General features: G+C 36.2%; 5 protein-coding genes across 5 annotated transcripts; 1 reads left to right on the top strand and 4 right to left on the bottom strand.

Annotated features, from left to right (window-relative positions):
- Positions 1-200: 200 nt before the first annotated feature.
- Positions 201-5,203, bottom strand: LOC111781573 (casein kinase II subunit alpha-2-like). Its single transcript, XM_023662242.1, has 10 exons — positions 4,718-5,203; positions 4,245-4,374; positions 3,766-3,960; positions 3,173-3,330; positions 2,233-2,323; positions 2,067-2,132; positions 1,874-1,956; positions 1,365-1,428; positions 1,039-1,107; positions 201-555 (listed from the first exon to the last, which is right to left on the bottom strand). Exons 1-10 carry the CDS (start codon positions 5,014-5,016, stop codon positions 496-498), a joined length of 1,215 nt encoding a protein of 404 aa, XP_023518010.1. The 5' UTR covers positions 5,017-5,203; the 3' UTR covers positions 201-495.
- An 854-nt stretch (positions 5,204-6,057) lies between these two features.
- Positions 6,058-10,331, bottom strand: LOC111782176 (ribonuclease III domain-containing protein RNC1, chloroplastic-like). The gene is given in 6 exon segments (XM_023662993.1): positions 6,058-6,503; positions 6,505-6,540; positions 6,818-6,904; positions 7,037-7,237; positions 7,318-7,522; positions 9,338-10,331. Coding segments are annotated over 6 exon segments (1,602 nt in total). The 5' UTR covers positions 10,129-10,331; the 3' UTR covers positions 6,058-6,221.
- Positions 10,332-11,172: 841 nt separating this feature from the next.
- LOC111780910 lies at positions 11,173-12,656 on the bottom strand. Its single transcript, XM_023661263.1, has 2 exons — positions 12,221-12,656; positions 11,173-11,891 (listed from the first exon to the last, which is right to left on the bottom strand). Exons 1-2 carry the CDS (start codon positions 12,299-12,301, stop codon positions 11,379-11,381), a joined length of 594 nt encoding a protein of 197 aa, XP_023517031.1. The 5' UTR covers positions 12,302-12,656; the 3' UTR covers positions 11,173-11,378.
- A 4,772-nt stretch (positions 12,657-17,428) lies between these two features.
- LOC111781753 (peroxidase 51-like) lies at positions 17,429-18,986 on the top strand. Its single transcript, XM_023662445.1, has 4 exons — positions 17,429-17,676; positions 17,766-17,966; positions 18,091-18,256; positions 18,360-18,986. Exons 1-4 carry the CDS (start codon positions 17,464-17,466, stop codon positions 18,764-18,766), a joined length of 987 nt encoding a protein of 328 aa, XP_023518213.1. The 5' UTR covers positions 17,429-17,463; the 3' UTR covers positions 18,767-18,986.
- Positions 18,987-19,575: 589 nt separating this feature from the next.
- On the bottom strand, positions 19,576-21,208 carry LOC111782034 (scarecrow-like protein 32). Its single transcript, XM_023662800.1, has one exon. The coding sequence runs from the start codon at positions 21,016-21,018 to the stop codon at positions 19,699-19,701; it is 1,320 nt and encodes a 439-aa protein (XP_023518568.1). The 5' UTR covers positions 21,019-21,208; the 3' UTR covers positions 19,576-19,698.
- Positions 21,209-23,921: the final 2,713 nt, after the last annotated feature.

Here is a 23,921-nt window from a genome sequence, read left to right on the forward strand (position 1 = left end):
CTATCGAATTTAAGCGTTTGTTCTGGTGTACTTTGAATTTTCTGTGATTTCTGGAGAAACAAGAAAGAATGAATTCAACCAATGGTGAGTACCATTTTAGATTTAACATCTGTTTTCATGTCTATTAAATATATGGTTCCATTATATGCTGAATCATTTTTTTTTCAGTTTAAAAGGTATCGATTCTAATGAAACTTCGATTATTCAAACTTACAACGTGACCTTAGATTAATGATATTGAAGGAACAGATAATGATGAATCAGGCAATAGTACAAGCACACATGCCTTGAGAATTTGCACGCAATATATAGAGTTTCTCCAAAACAAGGGATAAGCACGTAGCACGCCCGACGAAATAATGTCCTTTTTCAGCTATGGTTTCTTAAACTACAATACAGGGAGCTCATATTTCTTCGGTAAAACTAATACTTAGACATAAATCCATAGCCCATATCACACTTTAGTTTATGCTGATGCTCCGCTTAATCTAATTACTACTGTGTTCGCATCCTGCTACTCTCAGCAGCCCTCACTTGGGAGAAATATGGGTGTGCCTGCAACAGAAAACAGGCCAGCAAACTATTAACATCAACGAAAAGCCTAATCAAATATCAAGCCTCAAGTTTACAAGCCAGGTGAACTATTTATGTAATGAAAATTAAAAATGGAATTAGATTAGAAATCAATGAAACTCTCTCGAAATCAAAATCAGCAAAATACATCTCTACTCTTAATTGGGATGAAATATAAGTATACAACATTAGTAGTCCTCAAATCCATGGAGTTACTACGGCTATATCAAAAGGGTAAAAAAATGCAAATACATGTATATATCATCCTTGATTGAATCTAGAAAAGGATCCACATACGAATATGTATATTATAACCTGGCTGTTTTGGAAAATCAAATGGTTTAGGAGGAAAAGAAACATAGGTTCCAAGCAGGTTTTGATTAGGACTTATGAGAGGGGAATATGATCAAGAAGCTCTTAATTGGAAAATGTGATGGGGCAAAATTTAAATAAGAGAGCAAATACCATGGCTTCTCTAGCCGTAAGCCTGTCCTGGTGATCATATCGAAGAAGCTTATCAAGAAAATCAATAGCCTGCATCCAAGAAGTGAACATTCCAAGTTAGAAGAATGTTGAATATTTTGAGGGACATTTCTTTATAGTTCTGTTGAGAATTTTTCAAGTATGTTCCGTTCTTTTCAGCTTAAGGATTTCTCTTACTCTTCTCTTGAAAATATTCATTCAGTTTAGTATAAAAAAGAAAAAGATTCTATGTCAGTGAAATAAAATAACAATTAACTGATGATAGGTTATAACATTGCCTTCTAATTAATAAACATGAGATGGATTACCTCTGGAGAAACAAGATGTTGATTGTCTGCATTGATAAATTTAGACCACAGCTTCCTGCTATGCCTGCAGAAGTACATGTGAATAGAATTTCAATAATATAAATCTCCATTACTATTTTTAAAATAGGCATGGGTGTCCAAGGCAATAAATAAATGCATTGCTTGACCGAGCTCGTAACTGAACTCTTTTTTTTTTTTCCCTGAAAAGACACAACTGAACAATATTTGACCCTAGAACTCTGTAGAATATTAACATCCTGGGTAGGTAGGCAGGTTTCCACCAAAAAGTTGTCCGGTAGGCTTAAAATTTATAAGCATCTGTATTAAAACTTCCTTGAACTTTTGAATGCCCAAAAGTTTAATCCCGCATTCAATACAACATATTCTACAAGAAAATTGATCATAGCTTTGATTAACGACTTCTCTGTGCCAATAGTTATAAGCCTTTGTTTTTTTAGAATTCACAGAACTGATTTCTTATACGCAAGATCTTGTTAAATGTTGCACACCTCCCAACAAGAGCATCAAGTTGAGGATCGAGCTCTAGATTATACTTGTTCAAATATGCATTCAATTCATCTGTCCCAAGAACCTGAAATTGCATCCAGATCCAATAGTTATTTTCTTTATTCAGAATCTACTGACTATTAAAGAGCAACAAGAGAAAATAAGTGACATTTTCACCAACTTTAAATACATTACCTTTGCAATTTTTACAAGCTGGTCGTGATTGTCATGACCATAAAAGAAAGGTTCCTTGCGAAAAATCTACAAGAGAACAGACATGGAAACACTAGCTCAAGTACAAATTAAGGGATGCTTCATGGTTTGCCAAGTTCAAAATCTTTAGAAAAAGAAAATTGCTCACCATTCCAGCAAACATGCAACCAAGGCTCCACATGTCCAAAGAATAATCATAATCTTGCAAATCAACCAGCAATTCAGGACCTTTAAAGTATCTGAGAAAATAGATATATATTTCATCAATTGACAAAAAAATTAAACAAGCTATCTCACCTTGAGGCACTCTTCGTAAAAGAAAAGAAATTAAACAATTGACAAAATATATTATCTGAGAAAAATTAAACAACCAGCAATAGTATCTGAGAAAAACAAAAGAGGCACTCTTCGTAACTTCAAATAAAATGGCAACATATCTCACCTTTTTCACAATAAAAGAAAAGAAAAAGAAAAACATGCTTTCATTAGAAAAAGACGAAGAATACACAAGGAGGTTAAAAAAACAACAAAAACAAGCTAACAGAATAAAACACCCCAAAGAAACAAGCTATACAAAAAAGGCGTCCAATTGAAAAGGACCAAACCTAGAGGATAATTACAAACAGCTTTACTCACAGATGCCCAAAGGCCAACGGGAAGTGTTAAAATAAACCTATGATGGAAACAGGTGTTTTTCAGCATTTAACTAAACCTATGATAGAAAAATTCCAATAGTGTTTTCAGGCATTAGCATAAATGAATAAGCTACTGAACAACCAAAATCTCAAAGAATCTAATATCTGGGGTAAAAAACAACTTAATGATTCAAAAACCTAATCACACAAGGTACAAGCATTTGGATTTGGTCGAGTTATAAAGTTCAATTTGGTTTAAGTTGATTCATGGTTTCTAAAATTGGTTTGGATTGAAGCAAACCGAATTTGTGTAAGAAAAAAATTAGTTCAGTTTACAATGTCGTCAGTTAAATAAGCAAATTATTCCTGGGACACACTCTTTTTCAAATATTTTCTTTTCAACACCTTGTCTAACAATGTTTAATGCAAATGACTAAATTCATTGGATGTTACCTTGAGGCCACACGAACATTATATTCCTTGCCAGGATGATAAAATTCAGCAAGGCCCCAATCAATCAAGCGAAGTTTTCGCAACTCATGATCTATCATAACATTATGAGGTTTGACATCCCTGTGCATAATCCCTTGAGAATGGCAATAATCCAATGCCTGTATTTAAGACATGGATGCATCATATTACTGAGAAGAGCCATACAATAGATAATTAAAGAGAAGACCTTATATTTCAGAATCCCAACACTGTTCTTATGGTTAGCAAGATCGACATACTTGAACCAAAAGGAGAGTAGCAACAAAATAATGGTTTATACTAACACCCCCACAGTAACAAGTTAAAGATGAACAGCTCTTGGCCAATCAGCTTCATTAAATCATAACCCTACTGAAAAAGCAGTAGCCTCATAGAAGTGGTTCAATTTCCTTAGCATAATAATACCCTTACCCATGCCCCAACTAGTTCCTGAACCAAAAAGGACAATTCAAACTTCTAAAATATACACAAGTCTTCATTTGTAGTGATCGCACCATTAGAGGTTGAAAGAGAGAATGGAGAGCTAACATACAAATATACCCTTGTATGCTTACCTTCAAAAGTTCATATATGTAGTAGCGTACATCATAATCAGTCAGTGTCGGATAAAGTACTTTGAAATCTGTGCTGTTCACATGCTCAAAAATCAAGCTCGGTGTTTTTGAATGCTGATCTCTGACAATATCAAAAAGCTTCACAATGTTTGGGCCTCCACAGAGATTCTGAAGTATTTTTATCTCTCTCTTAATCTGCAAAAGATCAATTGAATCTTGAAATCTGTATCTGAGATCTGAGATGATCTCAATAAACATTCAGATCTCAAAGAAGAACTAGTAGCATCACGATAAAGCAATGTTCCACGGCATTGTTGGACACATTTTAGTTAACAGACAGAGGCCAGAGTAACATTATCTTTCCCATTATAACAGCTATGGAAAAATTTACTAAGAGTGATCTTATAAGAGATAAATTGTAATTACATAGGCCATCACGGCATTTCCCATCTAAACTGATAGGGACAACCGAAACATACCTTCTTCTTCTTAACCGGTTTAAGTATCTTGATTATGCACCGCTCGTTGTTGTTAACATTTATTCCCTCAAATACCTCACTATATTTTCCTCTTCCCACTTTCCGGACAACCTCATAATCATCTTGATCACTGGGTTAAGAGGGAAAAGAATGAAAACCAGTAAAAAATCAGGAAAACAAGCTCAACTATTGAACCAAAAGTTCAAAATAATGGTACAGCAACAAATTTCAATAATTAAAAACGAATGCTCCAGATTCATCCTTCTTTTGATTGGAAAAGAAGTTGGTAAAGCAAACTTTTCGAAATTCAGATCCACTTTTACCAAGTAAAGTCTCAATAAGCTACGCACAATCAACTGGCCCAATAATTGTTCGAACCAATTGACTAGCAATTATGTTATAGATCATGCAGTGNTCCCCCCCCCCCCCCCCCCAAAAGAAAACCCACGTAAATCTTAGGGTTTCAAACTTACCCCCACTGAACGGCAAGAGATTCATAATCCCAATAGTCCTTGGGGCGCAGAACATTAACATCCGTATAAACACGAGCTTTAGACATGGGTGGATAGCTCGAGCCCACTAATCCGATCGGAGTGATCTTATCGCCCAGACCAGTCCCAGCAGAGTTGAAGAAACTGACGTCGGAAGGAGGTGGAAGGGGAGGGGAACGGAAGGTTGGAGAGTGGGCGACCGGAAGATGGAAAGCGAAGACGACACACACTAACAAAAGGCGGAGGCGGCGACGGAGGGCCTGAAGGCGCGCATGGTTCATGTGGCGGACAACCACGCCATGAGAGAAGGCCCGCGCTTCGCAAAACCGCGAAGTCCAAAGAAGAGAGAGAGAGAGAGAGAGAGAGAGAGAGAGAGAGAGAGAGAGCGGTAAGGCCGAAGTGGCTAACGAATTATTGCAGGGTTCGACGCAGAGTTGCGTGTCACAGTATTTCCATTTTCCCTTCCAATTTACAACGCTGAGGAGACTAGAGAATAGTAGGCAACTTCCGGAAAAGTTTCCCCAAAAAATAATTAAATAATAAATATCTTCTTTTTTTTTTCTTTTTTTCTTTTTTTCTTTTTTTCTTTTTTTTACTTTTTTGTATATTAAATTTTTTTAACCAAAAAAAAAAAAACGATAATACTCCAATATTTGACGAATTTAATGGGTCAACTTTTTTTATATAAAATTAAAAATTTATGAATTCATAACCTACCTTTTAAAGTTTAAATATTATTCAACATAATATAAGAAAAGTAAAATTTTCATTAATTTTTAATACATTAATCTTTGTATTTTATGCTCATCCGAAAAGGGAAACCCCAAAGAGAACAATATCTACTATCGGTGGATATGAGTCGTTACCAATGGTATCAGAGCCAGACACCGAACGATGTATCAACCTTCTCGCTGTTCTCCAAAGGGGGTAGACACGAGGTGGTGTGCTAGTAAAGACACTAGGCCCAAAGGGGGTGGATTTGGGGGCGACCCCACATCGATCGAATGAAGGAAAGAGTGCCAGTAAGGAAGCTGGGCCCCAAAGGAAGTAGATTGTGACGTCACATTGGTTGGAGATGAGAACAAATCACTATTTATAAGGGTGTGAAAACTTTCTCGTACCAAAAGTATTTTAAAGTCTTGAGTGGAGCCCAAAAAGTCCAGAGAGTACAATATTTGCTAGTGGTGGGTGTAAATGGTTATACTCATCATTTTTAATATTTTCTAGTTACTATTTACTAGTTACAAATAAACAAACTAAATAAAAAATCAAAATAGACAAAAATAAAATAAAAATAAAAAAATAAAAAATAAATCGCATCCTATCAGAAGAGACAGCAACTGGATTGAAAGAATATTGCAGGAGACAAGTTTTAAAAAAACATTGCCCAATATTTTATATATATACATATATACATATACATACATATATATATATATACACATATCTGCCTTTGCTTGCATCATCTACCTTTCCTTGTAGATCCTCAAACAGCTTTAGGCTGGAGTTGCTCAAAATCAAAAACCTCAAACATGAGACGTCTCACATCAGGCTTTCCATGAACAGCATAAGAAAGTCCATGAAGGGCTTGCTGAACAGCCGTGGTTGCTGGGTTTCGAAGCCTCCGGTTGTTCTCGTATGCATCTTCAACTTGTTCCGAATACACGATAAGTTTATGAAGATACTTCTCCCTCAAATACCGCCCGCAAAACTTGTTCATCACCAAACGCCGGTGCTTCTCCTGCAACCACTTTCCCGGAGCATCTAAAATGCTTCATCAACAATCTCTCCGCCATTACGATATCCTACAACGAAGAACACACTCAGACCGAACTGTTAGGAATCACGACTCTCCACAATGAAATGATATTGTCCACTTTGAGCATAAGCTCTCATGGATTTGAGCATAAGCTCTCATGGATTTGCTTTAGTATTCCTTACTTATAAACTCATGATCTTCCACTAAATTAACCAATGTGGGACTCACTCCCAATAATCCTCAACACGAACACCACAACTAGACAGGATGTTGATGGAGAGAAAGGAGTATGATCTCTCCTTAATACATGTAAACGATCTTACCTGGATCTTTTGGCCGAGGTATTCTAATCGTTCGTAGCAGAAACGAGGATGCTCGAACTTGTATTTTGATGGGTGCAAAAGGCAAAGCTGCATTTGATTAAGAAATTGCCTGAGATTTTCTTGGTTAACAGGATTACATTGATCTATATCAAGCATCAAGCAAACGTTATACATCATACACATTGACAAATTATCACTCCACAGATAAGGTGTAATTACCTGCAATCCAAGTCCGAGTTCGATATTTCGTGCTTCGGTGATGTCGGGAATTTTATCTGTAACAGGAACGGGGTATCCTAGTGCCTTCATGACTTGAGGTCGACTATCATAATCCCAAATATTACCCCGGAATCGATGCATGCCAGGCGGGACGCAGGCTCTAAAGAGCCTAGGGTGGGCAAATAGAGCATCTTCTGGAGGCTGAAAAACGAGGGAACGAAAACATGATTACAAGAGTCGATTTCATCCAATAGAAAACGATATCGTTCACGAAAACTTGCCTTATAAGTAATCATATCTTGCCAGCTGATCTTCTTGTCCTCGAATTCAACAGAGACATAATCTACATCTTCAAGTTGCCTGCGTAATCTCGGTTCACATTCCTCTGAATCGGGATCCATTCCGAACACTTCGAAAAGGACCCGATACACTTCTGGCATTCCGAAACATAAATATATTGCCCCGAACAATGCCCAAAATACAGATCTGCTTGAAGTAAATAAATATTAGTTTCAAATTGTTTGATATAATACATTGAATCAGTGTAATAGAAAGAGGGAAAGATGGAAATTTTAAGTTATTAATCTACTCAAGTAGTAATAACATGATTAGATATTGTCCTCTTTGTGCTTTCTCTTCTGAAAACGTGTTTAGGGAGAGGTTTCCACACTTTTATAAGGAATGTTTCGTTCTCCTTCCAACCAATGTGAGATCTCACAATCCACCCCCTTAGGGGACCAGCGTCCTCACTAGCACATTGTCCGGTGTCTGACTTATTTGTAACAGCTCAAGCCCACCGTTTCCTTTCTAGGCTTTCTCTCAGGGCTTTAAAACGCGTCTACTAGAGAGAGGTTTCCACACCCTATAAAGAATGTTACGTTCTCCTCTCCAACCAATGTAGGATCTCACAATACATGTTTTGCTATATCAACCAATAGTACATGTTCCATCATCCAAAAATGAGACTTTGACGAATCATGCAAACTAAGTACACAAGTCGGTACAGAAAATCCGATCTCCCAAGTCCCACCATAATACCAGGCTTCACAGGGTCGAATCTTTATCCTATATGTGATCCCGTGACAAGTGATATCAAAGCCAGATTTGCCGAAGCCAAGATGGTAAAAAAGAACCATATTAGCCTGAAATAAGTTTGTGAAAGACAAACGAATTTGGAAAGACGCCACATTCATGGAAGGAGTTCATAACCTGTGCACAGTAGGTGTGAGGAAACAGAAAAAAACGCAAGGTGCCAGGTTAACAAATAGTTAAGCTTCACAAAGAGTCGACCCCGTGACACAACGCCACCTAAATAACCTTTGATAAGAATCACGGTATTCCAAATGTTCCAACTTAACCTACTACACGATCCAAGGCCAAGAAGATTCAACAAACATTCCTCCTTCTTTTGTAGATTCAACAAACATTCTGAATATTTGCACGGGTTGAAGTTGGAAAACTTTAAAATGTCAAATGGTTAAAATTGACTTCGTCTTTCGTGTAGATTAGAGGGGATCGGGATTGTATCCCGGCCACAAACGTCTTTAGTCGGGAGACTATAAATACCAACAATATGTTATGTAAAAATAAGATTGGGGAATGAATGAAATTGAATCTCGAATTGAGACGTTTTCCTTAGAAATACGAGCATCAATTTTGTCATTTCTAAGTTTCAAGTCATTCTTGGGGTAGAATTGCCGAGTCATTCAATCAAGGCTTGATCAAGTTCGATTGCGGGTGACTCAATTTAGAACAACGTTACAAATCTTGCTTCTAGATCTTCCATCTTGAGAGGTAATCTAATTCTAGCCTTATCTTTTGGTTGATCCAAATTTCCAGGTGTTAATTACTCCGATTCAAGGTTCTTGTTCCAACAAAAGCTCGGATTATTGGGCTGAGGATTAGGGTTGTCTTATCGACCTTAAATTATGGCTTTAGGCCACATTTTCAGTTTTCACTCAAAGAACCTCCTTAACATGGTCTCTTCTTGGTTTTATGCAGCATTATCTTCACTAAATGGATTTGCCATCTATATAAAGAAACTCAAAGTCCACAACCATCAAAACTCACTAACTTTGGATTTCCAGGAGCAGCAACTATGCACAAGGCATTATCATCATATTGCATAATCAGCTTCCCATATTTTGTGATGCTTCTCAAACTTAATATGAAGCTTAACACATCAATGACAGAACTCTCAAATCACTTAAAGCTCAAAACACTATATCTTACAAGTATCTTACTCATAGCATGATTAAAAAACAAGAATTAGAACCAATGAAAAGACAATATCATACTTACTTCACAGGAGGTTCACGGTCCTTCCTGATCAGCTTATCCATATCATCATATGGGAATATCAAGTTCTGTAAACTGGCAGCCTTAATCCACTTTGGAAGGTTCCTCTTCCCAATTAACGCAAAAAACCTCTCCCTCATTGGACCCGGCGACTCCCTCGGATACCTCTGTAAAAAATACTCTGCTAACGCCAATTCGAGCACATATTGCCCCAAAAACAAAAGCCTGGAGTGCCCTGATCTTATGTGTCGTGCCTTTGTTCTTTCGCATGAGGGATGCTGGAAGGCCAAGTATAAGAGAGTGTCAAATTGTTTTGCGGGATTGTCGTCTCCATAACTATCGGAGGGCTCAAGGGGGTATCCAAGGGCTTGTTTGGCTTCCAGCAAGTACTCGTCCATCCAAGTTTTATCGGCATTGTTAAGCCGCGAAGATGGTAAACAAGAACTCAATAATGGGAATGATTTAAGAGTTAATTGAGGGCTATTGAGAAACCTTTCCGCTAATTTCTTATCATCCAGTGGCGGCCGAAGAATATACCTTCTTGGGGGCACCTTTTTCTTCGGAGAAGTGGCTCGTTTTCGCTCCGCGAGCTCTTTTAGCAGTCTTTGAGGGTGGTTTTTGGGCAATTCTTGTTGTGGGTCGACTGCAACTGCAAAAACACGCAAATTTCCCGATGTGGGGTTCGGGAAATTGAGACTATTGGGGTGAAGTTTGACAATAAATGGAGTAAAAGAAGACGAGAAATAGTAATTAGTAGAGGATGAGAATTTAACAAAAGAAGAAGAAAGCTCCATTGGTGGTGGATACTGAAGATAACGCTGAGTGGGTTTATACGGAAGGTCGAGGGCCGAGCATTGAGAGCTTCGGCTACAAGAAAGTGGACATTGCCGGGTGGGGTCGGGCAGATCCTCCCTCCGAAGTGGAATATTTTGCCCTTTGTTGCAGAGCGTTCGGAGGGGTTTGGCGGTAGAAGAGGAATGGATAGGGTGCCTGGTGCCGAAGTGTTGGAAGTCCCATGACTAATTTATGGCTTAGGGAAGGATCATGAAATAGTAATCCATGAGGCCTTTTGGGAAATCCCAAAGCAAAGTCACACCAGTTTATGCTCAAAGTGTACAATATCATACTATTGTAGAGAGTCGTGTTCGTCTAACATAGTATCAGAGTTATGCCCTAAACTTAGTCATACCAATAGATCGATAAATCCTCAAATATCGAAGAACTCCAAAGGACAAAGGAGTAAAGTCTTGATTAAGGGGAGGTGTTGGATGATGAAAGTTTGCTTTTAGGGAAGTACAAGGCAAAGTCACGAGAGCTTATGCTTAGAATGGACAATATCGTACCATTGTGTAGAGTCGTGTTGGTCTAACCGAAGTTACTTAAATACTGTAATGTAAAGTCACTTAAATACATTAATGTAATAAAATGTTGAAGCTACAAGATATGAATAACGTGGTTTCTTAAAAAAAAAACCCAAAATATGATGGAATCATTACGTGAGATCCCACATAATATGATGGAATCATTACGTGAGATCCCACATTAGTTTGAGAGGAGAACGAAACATTTATTATAAGAGTGTAAAAAAAAATTATAGGAGAAGCGTTTTAAAATCATTTAGCTAAGGGTGTTACGTAAGTCAAAAGCAGACTCAATATCTACTATGGGTGGACTCAAGCTGTTGCAAATCAGAGTTGTGCAGGGAAAGCGTGGTGGGCCAATAACCCATAGGTTTCTATTATAGTTTAGTTCAAAACAATATCCCAATTGGATATTCTAATTTGCTGCTTAATTACCAATAATACAGTCATTCCAATTGCTTTAACAATTTAATTTGATTTAGGGGTTCAATTTCTCCATTCACATTAATCATAGCTAGAAATACAAAAGTATATACACATCAACGTCTCCATATACAGCAAGAGATGAAGAAGAAACTTGAAAACAACTAAACATCGATTTCCCCTGTTGATTAGTCAATGAGAAGCAATCAAAGATCTTCTCATATAATTTCATTCAAATAATATTTTTTTTCCCTTGAAAATTAAGTCATGTTAGGGCTCACAACTTGAAAAAGCCAAGGAGGGTAATCCAGCATCATCTTCTTCTCACCCCTATGACTTCCATTTTGGTAGCCTGAAGAATTTTCAATCACTCCCAACACCTCCATTTCCTGACCCTTAAGTACTTGCTTTGAATCCCTACGTCTTCCCTCATGGCTGGACCCTGTTGAAGAAGAAGAGTGGGTTACTCCTGAATCTGAAGTATTGTAACTCGAAGGCCCTAAAGTAAGTTCCAGTTCGTTCTCGTTTATGGTCTGCAGAGCTCCACTGCTGGATTCTGTTTGATCATCTTCAGCAGGCTGTTCCAAATCTATTTTGACCGAATGAGTTGTTGATGATCTATAGTAAGTTTTTGCATCCTGTTCATAAATTTGTCGGAAACATATCTCATTCCTTTTATCCCAACTCTCTGGATTCCATCCACTTTGCCTGCTTTTCTCCATGTTTTTCATCAATGTCTTTTGGGTTCGATAAAGCCGATGAAGTTCATGTACCTACAATATGCCTTCCCAAGCTTAGAACATGAATAATAGATTAGGAGATGATAAGGAAAAAAAAAAACCCAAACGGAAAATGACTATCAATCCAATCCATCCATTGCCATGGCACAAAAAATTCAAAGCACCCATTAAAAGAAAAGGGGGAAATACTATCAAAATTATGGATCCAGTTGAATCAGATCTTGTTAAGATGGGCAGATTGAAAAAACCCAGTGGTAAAAATGAAGAGATGCATCATTTAACAGTTCAATAATTGCATGGCTGTTTTGAACTCAAAACCAAAAGAATAAAAGGCAAATTGAAGATCAAAATTGGGGAAAAACCTGTTGTTTGAATGTTTCTTCATGCTTTAACATAGCCATCCTCATGAACTCCTTTTCGTTTACCTCAGGCAGCTTTTCCATTGGGATTTTAGCTGATGCAGTCGTGAATCTAGTCTGAGGAATAAAGAGAAAAAAACAGAAAGAAGACTATCAATAAAAAAGGAAGCGGCTCAGAAATTCAGAATCTGCTACTGGAATAAATTCTTGCCTGAAAAATCATTAATCCAAAGGTCTCGAGTTTGATAAATAAATAAATATATAATATATGCCATTTCACTGTTCAACGGCATTACGAATTATGTATTGGGTAGCAATTCTATAATGAGGACAGAGGAGTACAGTACGAATGAATAAAAGTTTGTGATAACGTTTCATTGGTCTTTTGTTCGCTATCCAAAATACTCCCTATCTCATTCAGTCATTACGTCGAACACTTAATGCGCAACTCCCAAACAAAACAAAACNAGAGTAATAAGAAACCAAACGGGAACTTCTTAAATGTAACTAAAACACGAAAAACATTAGGAATTACCTGAAACGATCCGACGTTATCCTAACGAGCACCGATCAACAAATGAAATTGCAGAGTTTGCATGAATGTTTCTTTTTATCAGAATACTGCAAAAGAAGTCAAAAGCTAAGACGATGCAGAGGGAAGAAATGGAGGAAGATGAAGACGAAGAAGAAGAAACTCCATCTCCTCCAACAAAGAGTTCGCAAAATCGTAATCCGTTTGCAGAGAAAACGATGGAACATAGAAAACTCCAGCATTCCCCGAAAATCATGAGTGAATATAAACAAATTGAAGTTAAAGAAAAAGATTCTCTCACATTCGCGCACTAAGGAAGAGGGAACAAGAAGATGAAGAGGAACAGAAGCGTACCCCCAAGTTCTGCGATGTTTGGGGTCAGATTCCAGCCAATCTCCTTCAAGTTTCGTGAAAGATATGCTTCAGAAATAGGCAACACCAGCAGTGCACGAGATGCCAAGTACTTTCATATATATATAATTCACATCCTTAGCCCTTTCTTTTTTCTTTCTCCATATTTTATTCAGGTTTTCACATACTTTTAAGCCTAATTTTGATAACGACTTTCTTGGACTTTTCTCCAAGAATATTTCATCTTTTTACTAAAATAAAAATTGTCTTTTTTTTTTTTCATTTAAATCTCATATTCTACAATTCATACCAAAAAAAAAAAAAATTCTAAAATGAATAATATTGGTCGTAATTATAAAGTTACGAAAATTATACAGAGAAAGACGAATCACATGCAAAGAAGAATTATAGATCACGGAAAGAGTTGTCTAAATTGTATGTATTAGAATCTTGTATTATATGGGAAATAAATGTCAGATAATTTAATGAAGATTTCATTGCAATGCTATGGCCCACCCACAAGTCGACAATGGCCGTACGATTTAAGTTTACTCCAATCTTATGGTTCAAAACAAAATAATTAGATGGAGCTTCTTTAAAGTTATTGCCTATTTTCTAAATTAATGTTGATTGTTTTTTTTTTTTGTTTTTTTTTATTGAATATAATTTAAATTTAAGGAAAGAGGATCCGGAGATTGTGTGTTGGTCCCTCCCTCCATTGGTCGGGAGCAGATCGTTGGTTGTCATGATATATATTTATGTGGTACCAACACACACCCCCACCTCAAAATAGACACGGAATCACGCCTTGCCGGTGTACGGAGGAGCATCCTTGTGTGACGGTGGATCCACCAGCTTCCCTTCAAATCTCCCACCCTTTCCTCAAACTTGATTCCACTTACCCGAACAATTTAAATAGAGTTTATATGTAAATCTAACTTTCAATACTTCCATAATAATGCACATAGAGAGACGTGGGTTAATAAAAGGAAGGGGAGAAGGGAATCTTGTTGGGTTTGCTACATTGTCGGTGGATTGTGGGGACATACGATTTATGATCCACTCTGGAGTCAACACCCACGTCTTTCTGGCCCCCATCTACTATTCTCTCTTTCTCTCTCTTATTTCTTTTTATTATTATTATTATTATTTTGATTAAACTTGGATTAACAATTATATTTAAAAGATTAAATGGGAATTATTGAACTAAATGAAAGATGGAGTGAAATTGGATAGTGGGCAATTATTGAAACAAGGGAATAGAAAAAGAAGTAGGTTGCTCATACACGCAACAAAATAGATATTTTGGAGGGAATAACCAAAAGCCGTAGGCGTCATTCCAATCAAAACCAAAGACAAAAAGGAGGGGTCCCCTTCTTCAGGTTCATTCCTCGTCGCGTCAGCTGCACCCCCACACGCACACTCACACGACACACACCATTATCTTAAACATAAGCCATGTCATTGGGGCGGGCACAACTTATTTATAGTTTGAATTAGTTATGAAATATATGATATGTGTAATCATATAATAATAGTTAGGGAATATATTATTAGATATTTATAATCAGTTAGATTTGATTAGTAATATATTTTATTTTATTCTCAAAATTTAGTTAGTATGTTGTATGTTATTTAAAGGGCAATTTTATTTTCTCGTTCTAACTTTCTATGGTTTGGTTGAGTAATAATATTTTCAGATTTAATTGTGTCAATAATTTAATCAAATTTTTGTATACAAACTTTCTTCTTTATAAAGTTTGAGGCCCAAGATTCAATTATTGGGCTTGACTGTGGATAATTGGGAAGAAAATTGGGCCCTGTAGCCGGATGCCGAGCCCAATGTTAAATCAACATCTCCTAATTCAAATGTTTATTGGTACGAGGAGACCCAAACAATAGTAAAATATAATGGGATGAGGTGGAGACGGCAGGCCACGGCGGCGCAGCTGTTTTGGAAGCCATTCTGTTTGAATTTTTATCTTAACCTTTTAATTATAAATTCAATTACTGATTGTTGCAATATTTATAATAATTTATCGTTTTATGTAATTAGTGAATGAATTAACGTAAGTAATTAAAAAAAGCATATAATAAAACCGCTCACATGTATGATTTAATTATTATTTTATTTAAAGTCACATTTACTATGTACTTTAGCATATTGATTATATAACAATCTGGACCTAGACATATCTAATTAATATTATTTATTTATTTATTTCCATCCCAAGGTATCTCAATGATATAAAGTGTGGGTGTTTGAATTTTCAACATCAAAATAATGCAACTATTACCTTTGATTTATTTATTTATTATTATTATTTTTTGGTGTAATGTAATTATGCATGAATTATTTGGTTAATAATTCCCTACTTTCCAATCCATCACCTGAAAAAGTGAAAAAAATAAGAGAGTGGTTAATTAGTTAATTTAAATAATACCAGAAATAAGAATAAAACCACGATTTTTTTTTTTTTTTTTGGTAAAAAAGTATTTTAAAAATTGTAAATAAAAGAAGATTCCCCAGACAAGTTGACACCTTCGATTAGACAGACAATAACGTGGGAAAAAGGTGACAGCTAGGCATAAACGCGTGTCGGATTTCATTGATCATTAGCGTTTACCGTTAAATATAACGCTCCTCTGTCCTTGTAAATGCATCTCTTATTCATTCCAAATTTCAAATTTTTTTAAAAATAAATAAATAAATAAATATATATATATATATATATATATATATATATATATATATATAATGAAATTTAGATCCAACATAATTAGATATTAAATTAATTAAGAAAGGGCAGAAGATAAAACAAGTGACAGGAGAGTGTAATGTTTGTGTTTGTGTTTTAAGAATTAGATATTTAGGAACCGATATGTAGTTAAGATGTCACATTAACACTAGCGTAAAAATTATTCAATCCATGGGACCACATCAATATGCATGACTTTTCGAGGAAAAAGAAAAGAGACCCATTTAAGAAAAAGTTTTCAGTCTCTAATGAAAGTTGGTTAACCTTTGAATACCTAATTGTGTGAATCAAATTGTCAGACAAAATATGCAAACGAAAGGGAACACAAACAGATTACTTCAGTCGTTAAACAATGTTGGAAATAGACATTATAATCTTCCTCCTTATTTTCGCCCAATTTTTTACTGTTTAAATTTAAAATTTTTAAATTGACATTAGTATAACATTATATTTTTGCTTACAAAAAAAAACTATCTTATTTATTAAAATGTCTAAGTTCTTAAACTATATTTAAAAATAAAAATTACCCATAATTATTTTATTGACTATTTTTTTAGTGGGGAACGAAAATTGTAAATTTTCGTGTAGAGACGTAGCGATGTATGGTTCTAATAGGAACAAGAACGGAAAAGATTTTTATATTCTTACCCAATTCTATGCCTCTCTAACTCCAATTTCATCATCACGTTTGATAAATAAAATAAAATAATAATAATAATAATAACGTCGCTCACGTACAAATATATGAACTAGTTATATATAGTTTGACCAACAAATTAAAAGCTTCGAATTTTCTCTATCTTACATTATTGAACTAGAAAAATAAATATCCGTTCCTAGTATTAAAAAATACATTAAAATACCATCACTCTTATTTTAACGTGCAATGTGATATAGGCATGTCAAACACATTTCACCATAAAATATTAAAATATTTTAAAATATCATATAGGTGTTGAGGTAATGTATATACATAAATATGAATTATCAACTTTCATAAGTACAAAACTATAAATAATACAAAGTATATTAGTTGAAGGGGTGACAATATATGTATTATTATTATTCTTTTTTAGTAAGTGCTTGCATTTTATAGGCATTTTGTAGGCATAATTTGAGTAGTCATTTAACAACAATTATGTTTACAATGAGCACGTCCCACCAATTGACTTAGGAAATACCCAAATAATTATAGACATGTAGCTGGCAAATAAATTTAGAATAATAGCTCAAAAAATTCCATTTACAACATCTTTCATATTGAGCCCAATTTATATTCCCTTTCTATGTATTTATACGACTTGTCTATTATAATATTCAAATTATCAAATAAATATTTTTGACTTTATAGTTTTTAAATTATTGATATACATGTATATGCAACCATATATAAATGTCCTCGACTCCTGCATTAAAAAAAAATGATTAATATGATAATATATCTGAACTAATTAAGATATATAATTTCGAGTTGAAAAATAAAATAAAATAAAAAATATTTGGAATTTTTTTTGTTCAACTGGACGCCTATATAAGCCTACTGCTCCACCATTAATGCCGCTCATCCTCTGTTCTTCCCTTTATTGATCTTTCTTTTTGCTCAAATGGGTCGCTTTAATCTTCTTATTGCACTGTCTCTTCTTTCCCTCTCCGTCTTCCCTTCTCCCTCTGTCGCCCAACTCCGACAAAACTTCTACGCCGACATTTGCCCAAATGTCGAAACCGTTGTTCGCAACGAAGTTACTAAAAAGTTTCAGCAAACTTTCGTTACTGTTCCTGCCACTCTCCGTCTCTTCTTTCATGATTGCTTCGTTCAGGTCATTTTTTATGATTTCTTTCGATTCAATCGTGTTTTTTTGTGATGGGAATTGGAGAGTTTCATTATTTTGATTCTTTTCGCATTTAGGGATGTGATGCCTCCGTGATCATTGCTTCCACTGCATCCAACAAGGCCGAGAAGGATCATCCCGATAACCTGTCGTTGGCCGGAGATGGATTTGATACCGTTATTAAGGCTAAAGCCGCTGTCGACGCCATCCCTCAATGCCGAAACAGAGTCTCCTGCGCCGATATTCTCACTATGGCTACTCGGGACGTCATAGCACTGGTACTTCACATTAATTTTGAAAATTAACGTCGAAGATTGTTGCGAGGGAATCCCAAATTTTCCTAATAATTAGTAATGTTCCAAAACTACATCATTAATTGAAATTGGTTGGAATTTATTGCAGTCGGGCGGACCGTCGTACGCGGTGGAGCTGGGAAGATTAGACGGGCTAGTTTCTAAAGCCTCCGACGTGGACGGTAGACTCCCAGGGCCGACATTTAATCTCAACCAGCTCAATTCTCTGTTTTCTGCTAATGGGCTTTCGCAACAAGACATGATCGCACTATCAGGTAAACGTGGATCTAATTAGAATCTGACACGTGTAAAACACCCGTGAACACTTTGTCGTGGAGCCCTTGTTTTGTTGTTCTGACTGTCTGTGTAAAATGGCAGCGGCTCACACGCTTGGATTCTCGCACTGCGAGAAGTTCGCAAACCGAATTTACAATTTTGCCCCGGGGAATCCAGTGGACCCTACACTAAACAAAACCTACGCAACTCAGCTACAACAAATGTGCCCGAAGAATGTGGACCCCAGAGTGGCGATCAACATGGACCCAATCACGCCTAGAACATTCGACAACATATACTTCAAGAACCTCCAGCAGGGAATGGGTCTGTTCACGTCGGACCAGGTTTTGTTCACGGACACGAGATCCCGACCCACGGTGAACGCATGGGCCGGAGATTCCCAGGCCTTTAATAAGGCGTTTGTTGACGCCATGACGAAGCTGGGGCGGGTGGGCGTGAAGAGCGGTAGAAACGGGAACATCCGACGCGACTGCGGTGTTTTCAACTGAAACGACAACTAGCCTCACCTCGTATTGCATTAACGACGTGTGTATAGCGGATACGACACGACAGGATGAGCTGATTGGCGGCGGAATTGAGAATGAGTTAATAAAATGAGGGATTTGTTTTAGTTTCATTGCGAATGTAATTAGGATTTAATTTTAATAAAGTAGTAACACACAGCTGTGTCCAACACACATGTTTAAGCAAATTTGCTATTGGTCGCTACATTTCTGTTTTTTTTTCTATTTAAATCATATTTGACTTTGTTTTTTTTTTTTTTATGATTTTAAGAAAGTAAATATTGTTTTTCTTCCACGAATTTTCCATCTTGGATTTTAAATTCTAATGAATAAAGATTGTAAGAGTTTCTAAATAAAGAATTTAATATAATTTTTAAGAATTAAAATTGGATAAATTCCAATATTAAGTTGGGTTTTGTATTTCTCTGAGATTATATGGGCCTAGTTATGTAGGTGCGGCCCAATCCCGGCCCAATCCCGGCCCAAGTCCATCCGGATAGTTATCGTCCCATAAAATTTAAATATTAAACCTAACATTTATTACAAATATAAAATGGTCTTAATTTGTGGAACAATGCTAGAAGGAGTGAATTACTTTAGAGATACTTGGCACTTAAGCAAAACGTCTAGGTTTAGTGCTCAACTCTTTATTCGCAGTTATCTTAGACTGTTACTTCGGTTCTAAGTTATTTCTACGTTCTTTTGAACAGACTCTACGAGTAAAGGATCGTCCTATTCTACAAAATACGAAATATTGATTGCAATATGACACGAAACCGTGAGCTTCACAAATATGGACTCCAAATTTTTTTTTTGAGGATCAATTCGATATCTTCCTCTTTAACTCTCTAATAAACCTAAATCAAACTCAAACCCTAAACCCTAATTTGAAAATACTGAATCAGCGGTTAAATTAGTTAGTAAGGTACCCAAGCCGTGGCGAAAACGACGTCGTGGCCTTTCCACGTGAGGAGGAGGTGGTTGTCTTCCTTCTTCAACCCCCATCCTGCTGCATGCTCATCGAGCATCGTCTTCACCTCCGAAACCGCGTCCTCTCCGAACCCAACCCCTCGGAATTTGGAGTTCACCATCCGTTGAACCCACCGCGTCTTCGGCTCCAATCGTTCCACTCTCTCAATCCCCTCCTCAGCAATCACATTCTGAATCTTCCGACAAATCCCGGCCTCGTACCATTCCCTGTGCTTGCTGTTCCTAGGAAGAATCGAATCCATCGAGTCGTACGGTATCCATAAGTAATTAAACGCCGATCTCAATCGACTCACCATTTTACTCGCCGTGAAATCGGCTTCCTCATCGACTAGAATCACAATCGCTGGCTCTAAGCTTCGGATTTCCTTGAGAAACATCGAACGAGTTGAAGACAACATGTCGAAATTGGGAGATGGGTTTGGGTTTAATGTCTCTTCAGGGATGTAATGGAGCATCATGTGACAGTTTAAAATCAGCGCTTCCTTACTTTCGGGTCCGTAAATTAAATTTTGCACTCGAATTTCTTGGATTAAATTGGAAAATCCATCGGTGTAGCAAGACTCCACAAATCTATATTCCATTCTCACGTTTTTTGACCTTGCAAAATTCACCAATTTCGCTCCTAATTCCTCGTAAGACAGCTCGAGAATGGGCGGCGTGTGTTTTACGACAACCGTGGTGAGTTTGAGTAGAGGGGGGAACTCGAAACGAGTAGCGATCGCGTCAATGAGAGTGGGGATTTGCATGCAATGCATCAAGCTGAAATCGACGACATGGACGGCAGAGTAGCCTTCGATGGCGTCGAGAATCGCCGCATTTGCAGTCGTGAAGCCGAAGCGATGCCAGGGGGTTAAGTCGACGAAGGCGGCGAGGTCCATAAGGGAGAAGGATTGGGTAGTTAGGGAGGAGGAGGTAGCTGCGGTGGTGATGGCAGCGAGGATTTTACAGCTGCCAATGTTGGCAGCGCGTGTTACAAGAGCGCGTAGGAAAGCAGAGGCAAGGCGTTGGTTGGAGTCGCCATCAGGAGTGGCAATGTTGTTGAGGACCCAAAGGATTTGTTGGGCGAGAGTAGCGTCGTTGGATTCAATAGCGTTGGCGCAGTGAACCAACAAGTGTTCCATGCAATTGGCGTCCTCACCCAACCAAGTTCCCAAAGCTTTGGAGGAAGAAGAAGAAGAAGAAGAAGACGCGAACAATCCAGGCCATGGGCGGCGTCGAGGGACTGTAATTGGGCTTTGATTATTCATGGTTTGGTGCAAGCTGGGTGGAGTGTGTGGGTGAATCGAATCATGGAGACAAAACAAACCCAGAAAAGGAATTGGGATTCAGAAATCAGCTTTATTCATAGGAACAAAAAGGGGTGGTCAGAACAGATTCTAATCTTATATGCCTCACTCACGGGCCATCATCATAACCAAATCATTTTATCCACATTCGTTTTACTCTGTTTTTCACCCATTTATTGTGTGTAAACCAATGAAACAGGGGAGGGGTTGAAGCCCTGCACCCTTCTCTAGGCAATGCCTTTTCACGTTCCGCCACTTTCAATCCAGGGACCATTTTTGGATATTCCAGACAGAATTATACAATATTTGTTAAATACAGGAACCATTTTAATTTCTTTTTTTTTTTCGAGGATTTTGAGGAGGATTCCCCAAATTACTACAAGACATAAGTGTTCAAGCAAAACCCACTGCACAATTCCATTTAAATACATTTTTTAAGGAAATAATAATTAAAAACAAAGAACAGGGAATTCTGAAACATGCATTATATTTGTAACGACACTGCCAAAAACAAAAGCCGAACCATGAAAGTAAGCATCTACGCCATGTGCTTAATTATTATTTTAAACTAATGTTTTTTTTTTTAAATAATAATAATTATTATTTTCCGGTTGGCCAAAACAAATGCGGACGATTGTTTGTTTGTTATTGAGTAATTAATCAACAAAATCATTAAAAAATAAATATGATCGTTTATCCCTCAGTAATGATTCAGTAGGTATAAAAAAAAAGATTCCATTTTTTTTTTTTTTTTTTTTTTTTTTGTGTGGCTAAAATCAATATCTAAAAAATATATATATATATATATATATATATATATATATATATATATATATATTAATAAATTGACAGTTAAATTATATCTTTTAAAATATATTTTTTCCGTTATGTCGTTGTCTTTCTTGTCTTTTTCTTGTCTTTTTGTTGTCGATCACAATTGAAATACAATCCTAAATTCTTCGGTAAGCCAATTCTGGGAAGATATTAAGAAAAAATTGTCAGAATATGGACCCCCACAAAGAAAAACATAATTGGGCCTTGGCCCAGAGAAAAAATGGTCCATTTATCTTTAAAATTTTAATTTCAAGAATTAAGAAATTAAGAATATATTTTTCTAATACAAAAAATAAATTATATTTTAATTAGGTGAATGAAACCATATGTTTAAGAAAAATAGTACTAATTTTTTGTCTTTGCTATATTATTTATCCATGTGATATATGCTTGTTGTATATTATGTCCATATTAACATATTAATACACATTAAAAACTATGAATTTTGTAAAAATAAAATAAAAGAAAATACCAAAATAGATATTTTAAATTTTAATGTATTTTATAAAAATAAATAAATAAAATTGGAAGTTGATGGACCAAAATGAAACTAAGACTTATTTTAAGCCAAATAAAACAAATAATTTGCTCAATTTGGTTGTTTCATATTTTTAAACTTTCATTTTTATTCTTAATTTACAGAAAATATTGACTAGATAATTCTAAAAAAATAACTACCAAAATGATAATTACTCCAAAGATCAGGGACTATTGTGTTAATAATATATATATATATATGAATTATTTTTATATTAGATTCTTCTAACAAATTTGACTAGAGTATTTAAAAAAAATATTATTGCCTGCCTTTTCTTTTCTCAGCATCCCATATATATATATATATATAAAGGGGAATAAATGGAGAGAAATATAATGAGGTCACGTGGGTGCAAACGTCATGGACCAAATAAGACCCAATTGTTGACATGTTAAGTAAAATAAAATAAAAAACCCATTGTTCCATAAAAATAGAATAATATGTGTTTTTAATAATAATAATAATTAATAAAAAAAAGAAAAAGAAGTGGATAAGAGAGGTAGAAAGAAGAGGGGTAGGGTTGTTGTGTTAAATGGCTTTAAAATGGTACGAAAGGGCACCATGTGTTGTGCGTCGCGTGCAGCCCATCCTCCATTTAGGCGCAGCCTGCCTCTCCCCAAATACCCGCCCCTTCCGCATCAACTCCACCCAAGCTCAACCTTAATTTAATCAAACACCTTCACCTGGTGTCCCTTGTTTTATTTTATTTTTATTTATTCCATTTCATATCCATAAAGTAAAAAAAAATTAAAAAAAAAAAGTTTTGGTAATTCCAGAGGCTTCTGACCCCAAATGGAAAGGGCAAAGGCGAGCAAGAGAAACTGTGTTGGAACTGAGTGGCTGACGAAGAAAATGGATAAAAACAGCTCAAGAAATGCCCTTTTAATTTTAAATTAATTTCCCAACACCCATACTTGATAACAATAATATAATAAATGTAGGGCATGTGTTTGTATATATGCTACATCATAAACATAATATTATATGCTTATGCTCATGCCTTATCTAATAATTGAGTTCATTTGTTAATTCCAAAGTATCATACATTAAATTATATCAAAAGGGGGTTGTGTAATTAACTTGGGGACAGAGGCCAAGCAGGTATTAAAGTAATATAAGATGCAAATAAAGAAATACGTGGGGTTGCGGCGTAATAAAATGCAAATTTAGGGTCAGAATTTGGACCTATAAAGAAGGGGTCGTCAATCAATTGAAATTCGCTGATTATTAACAAAAAAAAAATGTGGGGTTGGAGTTGGACATGGTTGGGTCGCTGCACCAGGAAGCTTGGAGTTTGTCCTTATTGTCCAAATTCAGTGGGAGAGACTAAAGCCACCGTCACAGACCAATCACCGCAAACGCCTCCCAAAACCCAAATATCTTTTTTAATTTAAAATAAAATAAAATAAAATAAAACATCCCACCCGCTGGTGATATCCGCGTCACATCTTTCCAACTTTCGAATAATTTTGCTGTCCACCCATTATTTATT

Source organism: Cucurbita pepo, chromosome LG19 (genome assembly GCF_002806865.2).
Source record: "Cucurbita pepo subsp. pepo cultivar mu-cu-16 chromosome LG19, ASM280686v2, whole genome shotgun sequence".
NCBI lineage: Eukaryota > Viridiplantae > Streptophyta > Magnoliopsida > Cucurbitales > Cucurbitaceae > Cucurbita > Cucurbita pepo.